Genomic DNA, 20,219 nt, shown 5'->3' on the forward strand with positions numbered 1-20,219 from the left:
GTTTCGTTTCATGATGTCGTCTCAGATTACACTCTTTCAATACCGCCACACTTTCTCCACACAGAGGACACACAGGTTTTCCAGCTACTCCATGAACATGTACTCCCACTCTCACCTTGTTTGAAACCCCCGGTTCTCAGTGTCCATCTTCTGTTTTGCCATATTTGATGGGTATCTGCAAGCTAACGTCACTGCTATTCGAACGACTGCTGCACTAATATTGAAATACAGCGGCCACTGCTGGGCGCGTCCCCGTTGCATTGTGGGAAAGGTAGTATTGGTGCGTGTAAAAGATCTGCAGGCTCTCGGCTTGCTGCGGTCCGCGGGCCGGTTCTAACAATAAATCAATATCATCCCAGGGGCCACTGAAAACATTCTCGCGGGCCGGATTTGGCCCGCGGGCCGGCACTTTGACATATGTGACATAAAGGGACGATAATGCCTGCTACGAGTTCGAGCTTTTGCTTAACTGATGAAACCTCGAGTCGATGTCTTCCTTCAACGAACCACACGTGGAGGGTCCAGGGGAAAACAAAACTGGTCATTTCATCTGAAACACATCATGCGGAAAGCCCAGCATGAGAGGACTGTGTTCTGTGCGGTTTCAGCCATGACACTGACCATGTCACACTTTCACCGTCAAACTGGATATCATTGGGACACCGTTTCCACCCACTTGTACAATTTAAGTCTGGTCATTGTGTAATTATTTTTCTTTTCAAAAGTGGTGTGAGCACCAAATACGGAATGCCCTCCATTTTTGGCTCTTGTTGACTGCGTTGCATTCTTCTCGGTTGACATCACTGGCAGGTTACGCTGCATCCCACTGCTATGATTTCACTCAATTTACATAGCTGACACACCCTGTGGCGAAAACATCAACCAGATCAGTTTAATGGCCTACGCTGTACTGTGGCAAGTTGAACAGGCGCACTTGGTGGAAATGTTTTCGTGGAACCGGCCCCCTGATCAACATTTGGCAGCAAGTGATATTGTGGAACTGCAGGCCTGCAAACGGAGCACAATGGGCCTGATTCCCTTAAACATAACACCCCATCGTATTTCAACATAAACACGCATTTATCCACTTCTTTAACACGCTGCCAAGATTGCCTCCTATACCACAGAGAGGTCTGTCATGTGTTTCGCTCTGGTTTTAAAAAAAAAAAGAAAAAAAATTGATCTGCAGACAGATTTTACGGTGCCCTGTTTCGAAAGACCAGTTCAAAATACGTATTTCTATCAATTTTCCATCATCAAAACATTTGGGACAAGATGGATCCATTTTACGTTCCAGCACGTGGCCATATTGTGCATTTAGAGTGTTTATGCTAATACGCACGGTCTAACTGCGGCATGTTATATGTGATACACAATACGGGGTAGTCAATCTATGTACTTCTTCATCACTGCCAAGTCCAAAGTGAAACATTATTGATTATGTGACACCCACAAATGATGGATGACAAGGCTGACTCTCCCAATGGGCGACTGGGTTCACGTATCCATCAGCCCGTGTCACTGTTTTATTTCACCTGAAAGGAAGTGGGGGTTGTTGAAATGGTGCCTCCACCAAGAGTGTTTGAATTAAGAGAGAGCGTGTGTGTGTGTGTGTGTGTGTGTGTGTGTGTGTGTGTGTGTGTGTGTGTGTGTGTGTGCGCGCGCGCGCGCGCGCGCGCGCGCGCATGCATTCCTGGCTGTTCAGTGTTTGGAAACGGACCTCCCAGGGGAGACTTCCATTCCCCATAACAAAATTCCCCAGATTTTTGGCAGCCATTTGTGTGTGGTCGGCCATAACTTGTCATGTGATCTTGCCTCACCTTGACATTAACCCGCCCCCCCAACCCCCCAGCCCCAAAGCACTTCCTGACCATGATGTCTGTCGGGTAGAAAGGGCGTCTCCATCCCATATGGCTTCGATTTGAGGAGGGAGTCGTTTTCTCGCTCTGAGGTTCGATTTCTCTGCTGTTTTTTTTCCCTGAGAAGGATCTTGTCATAGTCAGCATATTTTATGCGTTATTTGTTTTTCTCTCAGTTGCTATGGATTATGTCATGTTACCAACTGAAGTGCATTCCTTTGTATGTACATTGTTATTTTTGGAACTCAGGAATGGGCTCCTCCCTAAAGTGAAGAAGACTTTCCACTATTCGTTGTTCGTGAAAAATATCTGATGCTGGCTGATTTTCTTTTTCTTTCCTGTTGACGCTCAGTCTATAATTGGCTGATCCTGAAATACCTTCAGCAGTAACCTAAGGTCTTTGCCTCATTTGGCGGCTTGTTCTTCTTTTTCTAACGTGTTGTGTGTCGCACGTTAGCTGTTGAGAATTTGACTAAAATTCCCAACCAATGGACACACTCACAAACCGATTTGAGAAATCTTGTATGATGATACTCACATTTCCAGAAGAACAATGCCGCTTCATAAAGAAGATCTCAGTCTGCTTCTTTGGCGTGCATCCAATGATTGCATTCTAACTTGACCAATGAACCGCAGAGAAACTGCACCATTTTTTTTTCTTTTTTACACACCTGGAAAGAGGTTGTGACATGCGAACCTACAGTCGATTCGTGCGTTTAATCCATCTCTTCATTTCTCTTTCTTTCAGGTTCTCCATACTACGACAATGTGAGGCCTCTCTCGTATCCAGACTCAGACGCGGTGCTCCTGTGCTTTGACATCAGTCGCCCCGAAACCCTCGACAGCGTTCTGAAGAAGGTCAGTTGTCTTTAATGAATATATCTCTTCATTAAGCCCCTCTATGTGTGTCTACAATACAGGCGTTGGTTGTGTTTGATCCGCCGGCAAGAAGCCCGTCTGATATTTTTTCCGGATCAAAAGTCTGAAATCAGTCAAGCTGTCAGCGCGCCGTGTGACATTTTGGTTGACGTAGCTGAAAGCACGTGACACATTTCCACAAATGTGATATGGAACTGTGGAGTGGCTGTGGGTTTTTTATCTGCTGATTGTGGGTTTTCAAGCTGATTTCCACATGCTACGGTGTATAAATATCAGTCATCACACCGGTGGAATGTCTGTTTCCCAGAAACGGCTCAGTTCAAAAAATGCAAAGGGATTTTCCACAAAATAACAACATATTACTACATGACTTTTGCACAATACTCGCCAATTACGCCCTGTTTGTTGTTGCATCTACGGTACTGCGGCGAGTTGAACTGGCCTGCTTGGTGGAAATGTTTTCATAGAACCGGCCCCCTGGATCAACGTTTGGCCATGAGTGATATTGTGGAACACAGGCCTGCACCCGACCACAATGGGCCTGATGCACAATACTCGCCAAAAGGCCCTGTTTGTCGTTGCCGTTCCAATAAAAGTTACAAGGTGGAGTTTTTGGCACAAAGTACCGAACAATGTACTGGAACATTTATTTATTTATTTATTTTATCACATTTGTTCTGCATTAAATTTTTCCTTATCATGTACCAGACTCAGAAGGGAGGGGAGATTGTAAACCCTTCCAAAGTAAAATTGAAAAAGACCCAAGGCTACTTCCACCTCTTTATCACCCGTGCAAAGGATTAGAAACAACTTTTGTCAAATTTGCAGAATGCGTCTGCTACAGAAGTAGTCCAAGTGTCAGGTGACCTGCGTGTTGCAGTAGAGTCATTGTGCAATACGATTACCCTTTTATATCCGATGAACTTGATCCCCTGACTATATCGTCTCAGATTGAAGCCCTAAGAGATCCATCACAAAGCGTCCGTTGTTGGCAGGAAGGAAACATCGAGATTATTTGTAGCGCTCTCCCCTGCCCCCTCCACCCCAGGGTTCAAAGCCTTTGTGGCACGAGGAAGTTGCAGTCCTGACCTTTGTACCTCAAAATCCAGCTAGAAATCAAGAAGACCCAGCAGATGTTTCTTATATTCCAGCATCAGTTCCGTGTCCTTCATTTGAGACTTTGTTTATTTCCCCACAGTGGAAGGGGGAGATCCTGGAGTTTTGTCCCAACACTAAGATGCTGTTGGTTGGCTGTAAGTCAGACCTACGCACTGACCTGAACACACTAGTCGAGCTCTCGAACCACCGGCAGACCCCCGTGTCTTATGACCAGGTACGCCAAAGTTTCAAATAATGCTTTTCGTGCCGTGCCTTTAAAATGGAAGAGCAAAACCGCTCCCCATCCATCATTGACCATACGCTCTCCTCCACAGGGCTCCAGCATGGCCAAGCAGATCTCTGCGCCCTACATCGAGTGCTCGGCTCAGCAATCAGAGAACAGTGTGCGGGACATTTTCCACGTGGCCACCCTGGCCTGCGTCAACAAAAATGGCAAAAATGTCAAGCGCAGCAAGACCGCCCGCGCCACTAAGAGGATTTCACACATGCCTGGCAGACCCGACCTAGCAGCTGTAGCCTCAGACCTCCGCAAGGACAAGGCCAGAAGTTGCTCTGTCATGTGACTGATCAAACTGAGGGGAAATAGACTGACGGGATGGGGGACTGAGCATGGAGCAAGCAGGAAGCTACGGGGAACGCCTCTTTCCTGTGGGAGAAAGACCAGTTTTGTGCCTGGAAAGGAGCATTATAAGATTCAATTCATGTACAAGTTCCCGGAACACGCTGCACCAATGACAAGTCAAAGTCGCGTCCCGCTCTGCACGGCCCCCTCCCGGGCTGTCGAGGAAGTTATCGGTCAGCGCGCTACCTGCTCGGGAAGTGGGTTACTTCCTGCTTCCTGCAGGAGAACAAAGCGGATGCAGGCCACGCCCACAGGAGCTAAATTAGAAAAGTGATGTCATTGGAACGCTCAGAAGAACGTGTGACATCGTGATGATGGCTACTGTTGGGTGGGGTCGCCACTAAAAATGGCAAAGAATTGCTGATGTGGTTGGCGCTGGGCTTCAGAGCAACACATTGTCAATTCGCGGCAGCGCGGCACAATGAAGATGCTGTTCGTCCCGTCTGCGATATGTTGTCTAATGTGAAGTCATTGGTGTAGAACAGCATCACTTTCCCATGATGGGGTTGTTCTGGAAATTGCATGTCTCCACTAGGGTTGGGTGGTCGAAGAAATGTTTGGTAAAATGAAGAGTCGATTAGTGATCAATTTCAAATTTTGATTTATTTCATATTCGTTTTAAATGGCCAAGGGAAAAATGCTAAAGGAGGCATGTTTTCCAAATGGTCTGAAATTAGAAATCATATAATGTTCCAACAATTTTTATTACTCAACTCAACATGACCCCAGGGGGGTCAAACTAATTCTTGCCGCGGGCCACATCATAGTTATGAAGTTGTCCATTATGACTGTGAAACCCATATCAATGTATGATTGCCTTATGTTATCACACAGGCACAACACATTGATTGATAACTAGTTTTGAAATCAGAAAATTTAACAAAGTAGAGCCACTCACTGAGACTATGAAGTAAATTTTCTCACTTTTACGCCCCTCAGCCTCAGGATTTTTTGAGAGCAACTTAGTGGCAACTGCAATCTCCCAATATGCCAAAGATAAGGGGATGCTCCAGCCTACAGGGTCCATTCATCTTTCCATCCCCCATACACCAGTCTTTTCTGTCAGCAGATATTTACCACACCATTCGTTATGTGTTAGTCCTACACCAAACTTGGCCATCTTGCTGTTGACTTTTTTTTTTTTTTTTTTTTTTTTTAAGGTTTTGTTGGCAGCCTATTTGACAGCTGACTAGTTGGATTTCGAAGCTGCCAAATTGGGAAATCCATAAGTTAAGTCTCAATTGCCTCAAGAACAAAAACAAATATATTAAATTACAGCCCTGTGTCAAGGTCTAGCAAAATATGCAATGATTCTTTTAAAACAGAGGGTGGTATATATATTCATGGTGTGTGTGGACTGTGGTCAGTCATCGCCAAGCCAACCTTGTAAAAGACAAATACCATTTAGCCTACAAGTCCCAATCAAGAAGGTGTTTTTGTTGTTGTTGTTTTTTACTATACTAACAATTAACATTGGCAATGTCGTTTGCGGTCAGTAGCAATGCATTAAGTGGCTCTTTGACGACAGTTGACCAAAGAGGCATCTTTTATGGAAGGCTATGTCTCTTGGTTGCTAGCTTAGCCAATTGATTTCAGTTTTCCATGTGCTACTAGCCACTGGTGTATATTAAGATGATCTTACTATAAAGTCATCAAGGGTTGACTTCCCACCTCCAGAAGAGAGCAGCTAGTGCTAATGTTGCCTTAATGTACAGCGCTGTTAGCATCTTAGTTTGGTTATTAGTCAAGGTAACAAAACTAAGATTTGTTCTTGCGTCTTAGTTTTTATTTGCGCCCAAAGACACCCTGCTGTACATGTTTTAATCTGCGTCATCAGGGTCGACGTTAAAACATGTCAACGGGTTGACGCCCAGTTTTGAAGCCATGCAATTTAACTGTTTGGGAAAAAAAATCCACAGGTAATAACGTATTTGTGACTTAAGTTGTCAAAATGTCTCAAGTTAATGTCAGTGCTGTGAGCCAAATTTTTGGTTTCATGTTGTGTCCTGCCTGCGTGCTTTTTCATGTTTTCTCAAATGCTGACGTCACCTTGCCGATGTTGTTGCCACAATATTTATTGAATTGTATATTTTCCTTTTAAAATAAAATTAAATTGAAGATGAAAGCAAGTGTTGTTGGTTCTGTGGTTGAAGTTCTCTTGGGTCTCTCTTTTTTGTTTTTTTTTTTTGTTTTTGGTGGGGGGGGGCTTCAGGCACACCTGTCTTTCATTTGAAGCAAACAGGATGTTGAAGATTACAATTAACTGTGAAAACAAACTTGCATGCGCTTCGGGAAAAAAGCTGCTCAGTGAATTTTTGGCTCATGAAATCACTTTTTCCAAGGGTGATGTGAAATTTGACAGCCTCGTTCACTCACTGAATTATTTATAAAACCCAGAACCAACCAAATTTTTTGCAAATCTGTGATTCTGCACTACAGAGTAGTGTACTCCTGTACTTGAAACTTCCCTCACCACTACCATCAAGTTTCCTCCAGGCTAAGAATGTTGTTGGAACATGGCAGTTTTCATGATTTTGCCTCTGTGCACTAGCACAGAGGATTTGAAATAAACCAAGTGGGATTGACAGTATTTGGACAACCGATGTAAATCGAAAATCATAATTTCAATCTTGATGTCTGGAGCCCATGGGCATCACCGGATTGTGAGTTTCCTCCACAGAAACGCTTTGACAAATTCAAGCTACTGTCTTTTCCAAAGGAGATTTTTCTGCACTTCACTAGCATTTTGTTGGACATCAAATCCACTCGTGGCATATAAAAACAAAAATTTATGTTTACAGTGGTGTCCAAGGGTGTGTTGATGCCAACTACAGTATGTTGCTGATGCCCTATGTGTGGACTTTTATTCATCAGAAAGTAACCATAAACAGTGGGGGAAACATACGCCACCTACCTCGTTTGTATGCACCCCTTAAGGTTGGGGCCTCGGACTACAATACAATACAATACTGTACATCTTTATTAATATATCACACTTTCACCACAGCTGCAGCTGTAACAAGGCGCAAAAATTAATACAATGTAACATAGTTACAGCTGCAGCTGTTGTCAAAGCGCGATATAAATCAGAATGTATTGTATTGTATTGTATAGAACATCAACAATAATACAGTTGTTACAGCTATGAGGACACTTTGATCCTCTCCTCTTTCATCTATAACTGCTTCATACAACAAAGAGGATGCAGAAAAGTGGTTAAGATTGCACGACTGTCTGTGTCTTATGTTATTGTCAAGTCAAGTCAAGTCAAATATAACTTTATTGTCAAATGTGCTGTATGTGCAACATACAATGCAACATTGTGTTGTATTACTTTGTTATTTTGACTTCAAGCTGGCGCCGCGAGAGTGGCTGCCTTTACAGCAGCTCATATATTTTGTTCTTCTAAGATAAGATAAGATAAGATAAATCTTTATTTGTCCCACACTGGGGAAATTTACAGTCTACAGCAGCAAAATTGTGGGTAGAAAGAAGAAAGAAGAAAAACAAAGTGTTTGCATTCACAAAATAAATGTTTCGGTTTCAATGTACACAGTTCAATTAAGTGCAATATAAATATAGATATAGATAAGTTGGCTGTTCTACTGTGGAAATGGAAGTTCTACTTCTTCCTTTCATAACTTTGCTGCTGTGAATAGGGAATTTCTCCATTGTGAGACTAATAAAGGTTTTCTTATCTTATCTTATTCCTACAAACGCTGTGTTGTTTGGAGCGGTGGTGGATAAAAGAAGAGAGAATCAGTTTCCTTTCATCAGCGGTTCAGAGACGTCATGATCACAGCATGCGTGACATCACCCATGTCTGGTGCGAGTGCATTGGACGAGTGGTTAGCATGTCTGCTGTGAGAGTCTAAAGTTTAGTGTTCGGAGCTCAACTCTGGCATTCCTCTGTGGAGTTTTCATGTTGTCTTCATGCTTGTGTGGGCTTTCTTCTGGTACTCTGGCTTGCTCTCCCGCATTGCAAGTTATTGCTTTATTGTTTGTTCTTGTATTAATTATTTTTGCTCTTTAAAGGCAGGCTTGAATTTCTATTTTCCCCGCCCGCACGACCCTCCCAAAACATTTCAAGGGGAATCAATTATTTACAGATTTTTGCTATTCACAGGCCGACCCAGTCTCTATGCCCCACGTATAGCGGGGTTCCACTGTATAGCTTTAAGTTGTACCTACAACATTCACCACTAGATGGCAGATATGACTTAGTTGGCACTTGCACCGGGTCTTGTAGTTCCCTAGACTACAATGTGAGAAGGCCTAAGAATTTTTTTGCAGATTTGGAATGACATGCAAGGCAAACATAGTACCTCAATAATATTAGGTTGGTAGGTTTCAGGGGTTCTTCTTTTTCCCTTTTATGCAGTTTTTGAGTTATTGTTTGCCCTCTGGAGGAGTTTAGATGAGGGGAGGTCTTTAAGACTGTATTTGTTTATTGTGGGCCTGTAAAGCCCTTTCAGACTGTTTTGTAATTCAGGTCCATATAAATCAATTAGAGTTGGCTCAAAGAATATAAAAAGTAACCTAATTTGCACAAAATGGGTTTTTGCTCTTAATTTTGTTTTGCCATTCAGCAGTTTTGTGGCACCCTTGAATTAATTTTTCTGAGAGAGCTCTTTGCACTGGAGGGGGAAAAAAATCACAGTATGTGGTTATTTTGTTGATCGCTTCAAAACTTTTTTTGTTGAATGTTGGATCTTTAAACATGCATTGAGAAAACTTATTATGAAAAATGAAATATTGTAAGTGCCCTGCACATGTAGGCATGTATTTTGTCCCAAATTACAATGGCATTTTTGTCATACATGTAGCTAGGAAGTATGTGGTCCTATATGGCCCTCACAGAAGCACCAATGAAAAATTGTGCCCCTCCCCTACTCCCCATCATTTAAATCCACGTACGAGTTGATGGAGCCATGATAATGTTATCACTCGTAAACCAGTTCATACCAACAACACACGTTTTGTGCGTGTATGAAATATATTGCACATTGTGTAAGTTTCCTCAAGTTTATCTTCATTTAATTAAAAGGGGAAATTCTGCAAATTGTTACAACCAAACAGCTAGAAACATACATACAAGCATTCCGTCAACATTCTATTGTGGGTAGAATGAGCTCATGGCCAAGCCGTCTGCCGCTTCACTTATTCACTTCAAAGTTATTCTCATTGTTGTTACCCTATTTTACAGCTGTGCATGACTGATTGCGTGAGGCGTGAGAAGGAGATGGGCTTAGGAGGCGGAGATGACAGCACACCACCAGTTTGGACCTATTGATCCAAGCATTCCATCCCAGCTGCTCCTGAAGGGAAATAACATAATGGGATGGGGGGGGATGTGTGCGGATATGAAAGCAGTGACCTCAACAGCTCACTTGAGTTCTCTATCACACTTTGGCTGTTTAATGGCAGCACTCCATCATAGTGCTGAATGCTTATTGTAGTGTCACTTGTATCACATTGGCCCATCTAAATTCCTTTTTTTTCTCAATCACTATTGATTAGCAGCTTGTTCAATTGGTGAAAAACAATCTCTCGCTCTCACATTTTCAAGGACTTGACAATAGCACTCCCAACAAAAGAAGAACATACTGGATGTCATCAAGTCAAATTACAGAGTGCCTTATAGTATGATTTTTTTTGGTTGTTTGTTTTGGGGTTGTTTTTTTTTACAGCTGTGTTACAATTAAAACGGGGGTTTAAGAGGAAGTTAAGAGTAGACTGTATTTTTTTATTGTATTCAAATTGACTGTTCGGAATGTTACTTTAGTGTTGCCTGTTTTGGCAAAAAGTTTTATGATGACCCTGGGACAGGTTATTTCTACAGCCACGGCCACATCAGATTTTTTTTTTTATTCTTACAAATTACTAATACTATTAATACAACGATTAGATTTTTGCTATTTCACCACTTAAGTCTAAAGTGGTTAAATATGCTCCCTCACCCAATTTTTTATTTTTATTTTTTTATCCAGAGTCGGTGATGAAAACTAGTCTCTATATTAACCTCAGCCAGTGTCACTCACACCATGTGATGTCTGTCTGTCGACTTAACACCTGACCTCCGATGACCACCGCCCTCCCCCCCTCCCCCCTCCTGGGAGCAGCTGGACATCACAAGACCACATGCAGCACATTTGCAACCAGGATATTGGTTCATTTGTCTTGGTAACACGCTAACTGTAGACCCACTAAAGTGCAGCTCACCCGAGGATGAGTTTGAGACGAAGAGGGTTGAGCTCATGTGCTCTGCTTTAGCTTATTACAGTATCTGGGTCAGGCGAGAAGTCATTCGAACCCAGCCGCAGAGTGCAGGTTGAACGATAGCAGTCAGTGTACAGCAGACATCTGACAAGATTTTAAAATACACAGATATATCTGTTAAAACAAGTGAGGGCAGCATTCGACATATTTCACAAATATGAATCTCTTCATTTGTATAATATTTGTAAGCAAAGTTGGCAAATAAGTGATTTTTTTTTTGTTCACGCATCATAATCTGGTAATCTGGAACCTCACCTCCATCCAAATAAATGAATATTGTCTGAAGAACAATACTGTAAAACAATAACAGCAACTAGACTGTCAACAATGAATTGCACACAAACAACTACAACATACAAGAACCTCTCTACTGGTCCCATTTGAGTATTTCTATGTCCACACGTTACAAAACAACGAATTGAACTACGGGAACCCCGGCTTTAATGCATGTTTAATAGTCAAAACAAAAAAAGTCAAAATGTTGTAATAAGTGATAAAAGTTCATGTGTGCCACTTTTCTGAGCATTTTACATTTTTGAGGCTGCACTCAGGGTGGAGTAAGTTTGGGATGTTCTACATATTGCAAAACTAGCTCATGGGTTTTTTATGAAGGAGGGGGAAGTAAGGGCAGGAGGCTTAAAGGGCCAGTGAACTGCCTCTACTGTCGCCAGCTAACACAACACGTACTGGTGTTTAAGGTAAATTTTCAGCATTTGGTAGGAAATCTGTTGTTGATGTAAGGTATAGACAAAACAAAGAAAAATCCACCTAATGCAGTCGTGTATAGTCTCTCACATTCCTTTGTCCGCCCACCTGACAAACTTCGAAATCTCAGGCCTCGTGTATGTGGTGAGATCACTGCCTGAAGTGTCAGCTTTCAGTTTCGGGGGAACTGCTTGCATGCTGCTTTATGGATGTGGGTTTTTTTTCTGTGCAGCTCTTGTTCTTGATCATATTTGAGGAAGTACGTGTATATTCTTAGATTCGGATTGAAAGTTTGCCATGATACGACAACAATCCCAAGGATTGAGATCTCATAAAGTACAAGGTAAAAGGCATCACTCAATACTGGCTGTATTCCAGCAAGACGTTCATTCAAAATGGCTGTGCGTGATGATAAAAGATGATTTGCGAGACTTTTGTTGCCGCAAGGAGACGACCAACCCTCATTTCTGTCGCCGCGTTGTGACAGGGCAAGTGAGTGACGGCGCTTAATAAATAAGCTGCAACTGAGCAATCATGACAGTAGGCCCGTGTGATCTGGGAAAATGAAGAACATTTCCGGTTAAAGGGAAAAGTCTGAGCCAAACTGCAAATGAACTTCATCATCCAGCACAGGGGACTCTACACCAGTTTCTTGCCATAATGGAAATCTGTCTTCTCAAACCGACATGGACACCGACAACTGACATGGGTAGTAGCGATGTGTGATTTTGACTGTGAGTAAGTCTGTGTCTTGACGCAGCATTCACCTCATGCCTACACAAACCAGATCAGGCTTTATTGTTCTTCTCTATGCGGTGGCAAGCTGAACTGAAAGCGTATCACTTGGTGGAAATGTGGCTTAAAAAGCCCTCATTGAATTCCAAAGACATTCCCATCAGGCACCACTCAGCGCATTTTCTTCAAGAAATGAGAGCAGAGCAGGCAAAGCGGGCCTCTCTCGCCCATTTTGATTAGCATGAATCAGCTTAAGATGTCAAGCCAACCACCCGTAGCCACCAGGAAACACACCCTAACACTTCCCCCCACTCCTTCTCCCCTGCTCTCCTGGAGTGTTGCTGAATCCCTGCTGTGCATTTTGTTTTGCTTCAACGGTGGCTCCATTTCATCTCATGTTGTGAGAGGAGTGCGGGAGGAGACTTCTCATGGCTGTCTTTCTGCTTGTTTTCCTTCAATGAGCCCGCCGGTCTGCTTAAGAAGTCATTAGAAATCCACCATGGGAAATCAAGTCCCTCCAATCCCAAACCCATTTTGCAGTCAACCGAGGGAGGGGTCTCTAACTTCAAATCCAGTTGTTGTACAGCCAAAAGCAATTAGAACCATAAGGGAGGTTATGGATGACTCCAGGTCCTGCAAGGTGGGCCCCCCAAAAAACGAAAGTCAATTAAAATGAGGGCGAAGCGGTTACTCGGCTATCGATCTACAGATTTCAAAGGGAGCACGCGGGACTGTTCCAACCATCGGGAACATTGTAGAATAACAAGGCTAAAATTCCCAACGGGTGTTCCTGAGCATCTTGTCTCATCCCGTTCGGAAGCGGCCAAAAAATCATTTGGAGGTCATACTTTAGATTTTTACCTTGAGGAAACAGAAACTCAAGTGTATAACACTCATCCTGTCCACAATCTCTGTCAGGTTCAGACCGAACCGAATAATATTTTTGGATTCCAAAAATGCAGGCTCAGACAAAGTGCGATAAAAAGTATTTCTTGAAGAAAACTGCACCGGCAAAGTCTAAACTGAAATCGCTGGTCACAAGGTGCCAGGAAAAACAATGCATGAAACAAAAAGCACTTGCAAAGGTAAGGTTCAATAGAACACAGAGAACACACAAACAAAATATCAAAAATCCAATAACATGAAAACAGTGATCCAGAGCAATAATTGAATAACAAAAATACTTACATTTGAGGATCTATGAACAAAACGAGAGCAACTAAGAATAATATCGAGAGGTCTAGAAAATAACACTTCAAGCACAACAGCCAGCACGGTCAATAATCTGACGCCAACTTGGCGCTTGCGAAGTCCTTCCATACATGGCTGAACTTGATGATCAAATTGGCAGCAGGTGTGCACGCTGGGGGAAAAGGCCTCCCCTGCCACCTGCGGGAGACACACAAGAACGGGCTCATGACAGTCTCACAGCTGCAAAATAATTCCAAATCCCTTTAGGGCATTTCTAAAAAATGCATGGGATTACCTACTCAATATGTTGTCATGCTCCAAAAAACTCCATTGGTTTCTTCCAGCACCAATGTGGGGTGAGCACGCCAACGCTCGTCTCGTAAGGAACATTCTGGATACTGACGCCAACATGATTTAAAATGGACATATTCCATTACAGTGACTTCTCATTGGTTGTATATAAATAGATGGGTCTCTGGAATGACTACCAATATGCATCAAGTGGGGAATTACAACAAAAATAATCCTTATGAGCTGCATATATTTTTTTTTAAATGTGTCTGTAAGCGAGGTGTTCTGAATTTTTTCAAAAGATAACACAACAGTGTGACTGCCCCACTCGGCAGCATGGTTTGGGCAAAAATCTGCCATTTTCAAGTAAGAAAAAGAGGAAGCAAAGATTAGCGTTAGCTAACGGCATTGACAGCCTTCGCTTCAGATCACCAGCATTTCAATTCTGAGTGCAATTTTTGTTGTGAGGCTAGGGGGTAATTGGCAAGTGTAATTTGACAACTTGTTGAAGAAGTGCTGCCTCCATGAGTGAAAATACAAATGAGATTTCTCGTCAACGTCAAAGGTATACGGGCTGTGCAGTAGAGGGCAGCAGTGATACGGAGCCACCACCAGTCGCCCCGGGTTCAACTAGATTTTGACAAATGAATGTTAAATGTGCTCTAATTCTTTATCCTCTGGCTGACAAATCTCAGCTAGTTTTATTAAGACACCTGGAAAATATGTCTCCTTCGACACGGTCACTGGTCACAACATCTGGTAAGTTTGGATAATGTTTATGTGCTGATGTCAATTTTTCTTTTGCTGCTTTTCTTCATTAAATTTGGGGATTTTTTTTTTTTTTTTTTTTTTAAAGAAGGTGCATTTAACTCCACTTTGCTTTGAGGATTACAATATTATGCTTATTGCTGGGGAAAATTTTACATTGCCCAAAAATGGAGTTCATAAGTATGGTGATATTTGACTCAACTTGTGAAAAGCACTAAAAGCCTCAAAAAGCACAAGTTCACATTGAAATATTGATAGATTAATCTTAAAGACTGGACTTGAATCTTGCATTCCTTTTCCTCCTGTCGCTTTCTGGCCTCGGGTTGTCACTCACACCGGCATGCTTCAAGGGCAAAAAACAGTCAGGAAATGGAATATGCGGCGAGGTCAGTCTTGCTGAACATCCTGGAGGGTCTATCCTGAAATTAATCTGATTAGGTACCTTGTCATCTCTCCTGTCTTTTATTATTCATTTTTAGAGTGTTTTTCCGAAGTATTTAAATCAGAAAAAAAAAACAGTTCTGTTCAATGTTTCTTGTAATTTACGTCAATTGGGTAACTTCTCATGCTTCAACCTAGATTCCAAACGCATCCAGCAACATGTTCTACTGCCTACTTTTCTGTGCCAACTGTAAATAAGTAACTGGTTAAAGTATACCTCTGACGGCCCATTTCGAGGTATTGATGGGGACGGATGATAAATATCGGGCGGTCATATCTTTGTGTCTACCCTTGTATTTGCCAAAACAGTGCCCCCCCTGGTTAATTTTAATGCAGGGCGATTCATAAAGTGGTGTAACGTATGTTCTTTTTCTGTCAAGCGATGAAGATAGAAATGTGGTGACTATCTGCGCTGCTTGACAGAAAATACAGTTGTATACAGTCACATTACAGTTTGTTATTCTTAATCAAGCGTTTACTGTTAATTTACATCCGGTGATGAATATCTAATGGTATTTTACGTAAAAAAAAAATACAGTAAGATATTGTTCTATCATCGGAACTTTACAGCAATCCGTACTTTTATACTGTTAAATGACAGTGATCTAATGTTCTTGTTAACTGACTGATTAACTGTTTAATTTACATGCAATGGATGAGTAGTTAACTGTATTTTATAGTTTTGTTTTTTTTTTTAAACAGTAAGATACTGTCATAAATTCACAGTAAATTTACAGAAATCCGTTCCAATGCAGCTATCCATCCAACACTTGTCCTCATTAAGCCGATTCCAGATGTGACCTTGCGTGAGGGGCAGGGGTGCACCGTGGACTAGTCTCCGGTCCGTAGACAGATAAAGACAAACAAGCAGGAGACATCGATGGACAATTGTGAAACTTCAAAGAATCGGAGAAGCATCTTTTTGGAATGCACACTTCACATGATCTGATATTCACCATACTAGAGTAACCTACTACTGTGCTGCCATATTTGTAAGGCTATATGTCAAAGCATTTATTTTGGAAGGAAAGATTTACCCCATAGACAGAAAAATAAAATAAGAGTTTGTTGTGTGAGTTTATCATTTCATTTATTTTAGTTTTATTTTTTAGTAAAGGACTTCAAAGTTCGATGACTGAGTAAAGGCAAGGCAAGGCAGCTTTATTTATGTAGTGCATTTCATGCACAAGGTAAGTCACTATGCTTCACATAATTAAAAGTGCAACATTTAAAAGCATTTGCAATTAAAAAAAACACTTTCCCCCCCCATCAGAGTTCAGAATTTCTTTTATCATGTTTCATCCATCCATTTTCTGATCCACTTATCCTCACAAGGATCATGGGGCATGCTGGAGTCTATCCGAGCCGTCTTCGGGCAGGAGGCGGGGGACACCCTGAACTGCTTGCCAGCCAATTGCAAGGCACACATAGACAAAAAAACATCCACGCTTATACCTAAAGGACAATTTAGAGTGTTCCATTAACCTGCCATGCATGTTCCTGGAACTGGAGTACCCGGAGAAAACCCACGCAGACACGGGGACAACATGCAAACTCCACACAGGAAGGCTGGAGCAGGAATCGAACCCTGCACCTCTGCACAGCCGAGGCATACGTGCTAACCAGTCGGCCGTCGGGCCACCCTATCATGTTTCATTTTTCTTTATATAAAAAAAAAAAAATGGCATCAAACATGATGCTGACTTTTCATATCCACGTTACCTCGGCAAATCTTGCATTAGATCCTTTGACATCAGTCGGGCTCTTTCAAGCGCTCTTCATGCCAAGTGGTCACATAAATCCCAGTACATTTGCACAATACAGAAGCTCCTTCGTAATGGCTAAGAAGTACAATCACACGACATATGAATAATGGTCTGAGAGGGCAGTTGTAAGAAGAGATGATGCATTCTGTTCGATAAACTCTACTCATGTTGACCAGGATATGCGTCAGCATCAGCCTACCTGCGCCATGTCTTTATATCGGCAAAGACATGACAATGCCGGTTTTTGTAAACTTTCCAAAATGTGTGCTCACTTGTAATAAAACGCAAGTAGTAAAACGGGCAGCACAGCAGCAACAACTTGACTCCACGAAACATGACAGCGAGTTGTTGTGGCACCGCTTGGACAAATCTGAGACAATTGTTCCACACCGGTGGAGACCCAGATCTGTCACATCTATGTTTCTATTTTTTGGAGAACGCTTATCTTTTCAAATTTCATGGCTGCAGCACTGTCCTCATGCGGCTGAGCATTTTTCCTCTGTGAAAGATTTCCTTGTCAGGTTGTGTAAAGATGACATTTTCGGCCCCGTTTGCAAGCACTCAAACACGCAAACGTGTAGTATCACTTGTATATGCCTTTCGGATATCACCATAATGGGAGGAGGTGGGACATTTTCTTTGTCGTGGCTTATCTGATTTCAGTAATTTTTAAAACACTTTTTTCTAATATCTGATTCATTTATCTGATCCAGACTGTAACAGTGGACGAGTGGTTAGCACGATTGTCTCATAGGTTTGAGGTTCTGAGCTGCAGCCTTGCGTGGAATTGATATGCTTTGTGATTTTCTTCCTCGCACAACCCAGAAATGTGTATGGAAGGTTAATTGAGGAATTTCAATTGTACAAAGGGGTGAATGTGAGTGTGAATGGTCATTTGGCTCTAATTGCCTTGTGATAGGTTGGGAACTGATCCCGAGTGTAACCAACCTCTCTCCTCAATTTCAGCTGCTACAGGCTCTGGCTCACATGGGCCCCAAATGAGGATGAGCAGTACAGAAAAAAGATGGATGGTCATCGATATCTCTGACACACAGTGAAGTCCAAAATCATCTATACCCTGGCCAACATTGAATTCAACCTTTTTTTTTTTTTAAATTTAGTGAATTAGTATCTTTTGGCTTTATAGTACACCAGAAAGTGGCTGAAATACTTATTAAGAAATGCTAAATAAAATAAAATAAATGCTGTTTGTTATTCAATCAATATCAATTTCAATTGAAAATTGTGAGTATTTTTTTTTTCTTTTCTGAATAGCATGCACCTTTGCGGATGAGGGTCTGACTATTTCCGTCAGTATTGATGGAAAGAGACAAAGAGAAAAAAATGTGGTACGCTTGCTGCTGGCATAGCCACGTATCATTTGCACAACTTGGCCAAACCTGCCCTTGCCCTGTTCGCATCAGAGCAGTGAGTGCTGCATTGTGGGAAATTGTGGTCTTTACAAATTCTCAAGGCTGCCTTGGAATTCATTAAATAATTTGCATCTCACCTACTTTGCTAGCATTGAAAATGGCTGCCTGCTTGAGCCTGGCTTTTATATTTTTTCACCTTTACTGATTCGCCCTCATTACCAAAGCTGGGAACTCCGAATGAAAAGGCAGTTGAAATCAGTTCAGGTCGATAGAGTAATTTTGTTGTTGCAAGAGGCTCTTTCTCGTCCTTATGCCAAAAAGACGTGAGAAACAGCTCGTCGACATTAAAATGGAGAAGTCGACTAGTCTGCACAACTCCTCCAACCATTACCTTTGACGGTCACCATTCACTCGTTTAAGTGGAAAAAATGATGACGCACTGGCAGTGTGCTTGCAATTATAAACACACAAAAAAATGCAGACGTCAGACCACAGCTATCAACTGGACTGTGACCATCAAAAAAGAAGACATATTTTTCACTGGTGACATCATCTCATGACCAATGAGTGACTTGACGATTTTTTTTAATACGTTCCGCCCTGTTAGTGAAATACATAAAAAGGCTTCCGTTGTAATACTTTGCCATTTTAGTTTTGTGAGAAACGTACCATAAAGTATACTAGAAGTTACCCAACATTGGCATCTACGCTGAGATGTAATATCACAACAATTGTCAGAAGTACCTGATTCAAAGTACCTGATTCAACTTTTTCTGCTTTCCAGCAGATTACCCAAAGAAACAATGAGTGGCCATCACGTTGTGACACATAACCACAGTGACCCCATGCGGGCTGGTGTTGTTGCAAAGCAGGTGGTTCGAGGCGAAATGGTAGTAGGCCGCCAGAGGCAGTGATACTGCTGATGCGTGTGGACAGGACTGTCACTGATGTCACTGCCTGTACACTCCATGGTCACTGACATTCATAGAAAGAAAACGTAAATTCGCCATTCAACATGCAGTACATACTGTGTATAGTCGGGATGGCAAAAATGACTGAAAAAGTGGCCCAACAATGGATTTTAGATTTCAGATGAATTTGGAAGGAGTCAGCAATCTCAAAAATTGAATTTTCTCATGTCCTGCATTTTATTCTGCCTTCAGAGTATGATCGCATTGTGATTTTCTGCTGATTTCATGAAAAGTGAGTTTTCTCTTCTCACTGCTTCCTTTTAAAGTGTTGCAGTGAGCCACAGGTAAAAGGAGGAGTGGCATATTGACATTCCCCTTGCAAAATTTGGAAATTGTTCCTCACCGCCGTGCAGACTACGAAAAGCACTCATTCATGCATTACAGTATATAATCCAACCAAAATGATTCTTTCAAATGATTGAACATCGGGATTAATCTGACCATCGCAAATAACAGATGTTGGTTTCAGACAACAGGAGAGGTGATGCTGAGGCCTTGGGTGTCATTTCATCAGTGCTGAGTGTCACAACAGTGGAGGCCCGCAATGACACACATGGAGCTGACATGTGAAATATGGCTTTGTGGGACCTCATTATGCAGCAATAAGTGTCAGCGCTCATCACAACAGTGTCACTTGGTTGCCGCTGCAGCCTGAAGCTATTTTGTGAGGAGCCGATGAGGTGCTGTTTAGAAAGTTCATCTTGTGTGCAGCAGAGGGAAGCAACTAACTGAACCTTTGTTATTGAAATTAAGTCGTTTGTTTAAAAATTTGGACTTTAATTGAGTAGTTATTTTTCCGACCAAAAAAGATAACTGGACTTTCTATTCCTTAAGTTTTTTTTTTTTTTTTCAACAGTCACGAGATGACAACACGTTAAAAACAAAAAACAAACAAAAAAACGATTATCTTTAATTTGCTGAGAAAAATATTTTTCCTTTGTTCAGTCTTTCTTACCTTCGGACTGTAAAAAAAAAAAAAAACATTTTAAAAAGTTGGCTCAAGTGAAAATTTCATGTCAACAAACTTCAATAAAATTTTACGTTGGGCAATTCAGCAAAATATTTAAAGTTTTGCTCATGTGATAATTGGCTTTCCCCACATTTTCAACAAACTAATATGACTTTACAGAACAAATTGTCCCTTGCATTGTACCCCAACTTAAAGAAATAAGTAAAAACAGCTCAGCAAATTGTTTTGGAGCAAAATACTTGCTTGCTTT

The 20,219-nt window shown here is 41.8% G+C and overlaps 1 protein-coding gene and 1 long non-coding RNA gene across 2 annotated transcripts in view; both read left to right on the forward strand.

The window, feature by feature from the left end:
• The window catches only part of rnd3a (Rho family GTPase 3a), a 12,251-nt gene extending 5,865 nt beyond the window's left edge, over positions 1-6,386 (forward strand). The window contains exons 3-5 of the mRNA XM_019868469.1: positions 2,608-2,717; positions 3,937-4,071; positions 4,172-6,386. Of these exons, the coding sequence (XP_019724028.1) occupies positions 2,608-2,717; positions 3,937-4,071; positions 4,172-4,420 (494 nt within the window). The 3' untranslated portion in view covers positions 4,421-6,386. The remainder of the gene's footprint in view (positions 1-2,607; positions 2,718-3,936; positions 4,072-4,171) is intronic.
• A 5,273-nt stretch (positions 6,387-11,659) lies between these two features.
• Positions 11,660-13,178, forward strand: LOC109514976 (uncharacterized). The gene is made up of 2 exons (XR_002168092.1): positions 11,660-11,806; positions 11,951-13,178. It is a non-coding gene; the product is annotated as an uncharacterized LOC109514976 (long non-coding RNA).
• Positions 13,179-20,219: the final 7,041 nt, after the last annotated feature.

The sequence above is a fragment of the Hippocampus comes genome, unplaced genomic scaffold (genome assembly GCF_001891065.2).
Source record: "Hippocampus comes isolate QL1 unplaced genomic scaffold, H_comes_QL1_v1.1 scaffold41, whole genome shotgun sequence".
Lineage (NCBI taxonomy): Eukaryota > Metazoa > Chordata > Actinopteri > Syngnathiformes > Syngnathidae > Hippocampus > Hippocampus comes.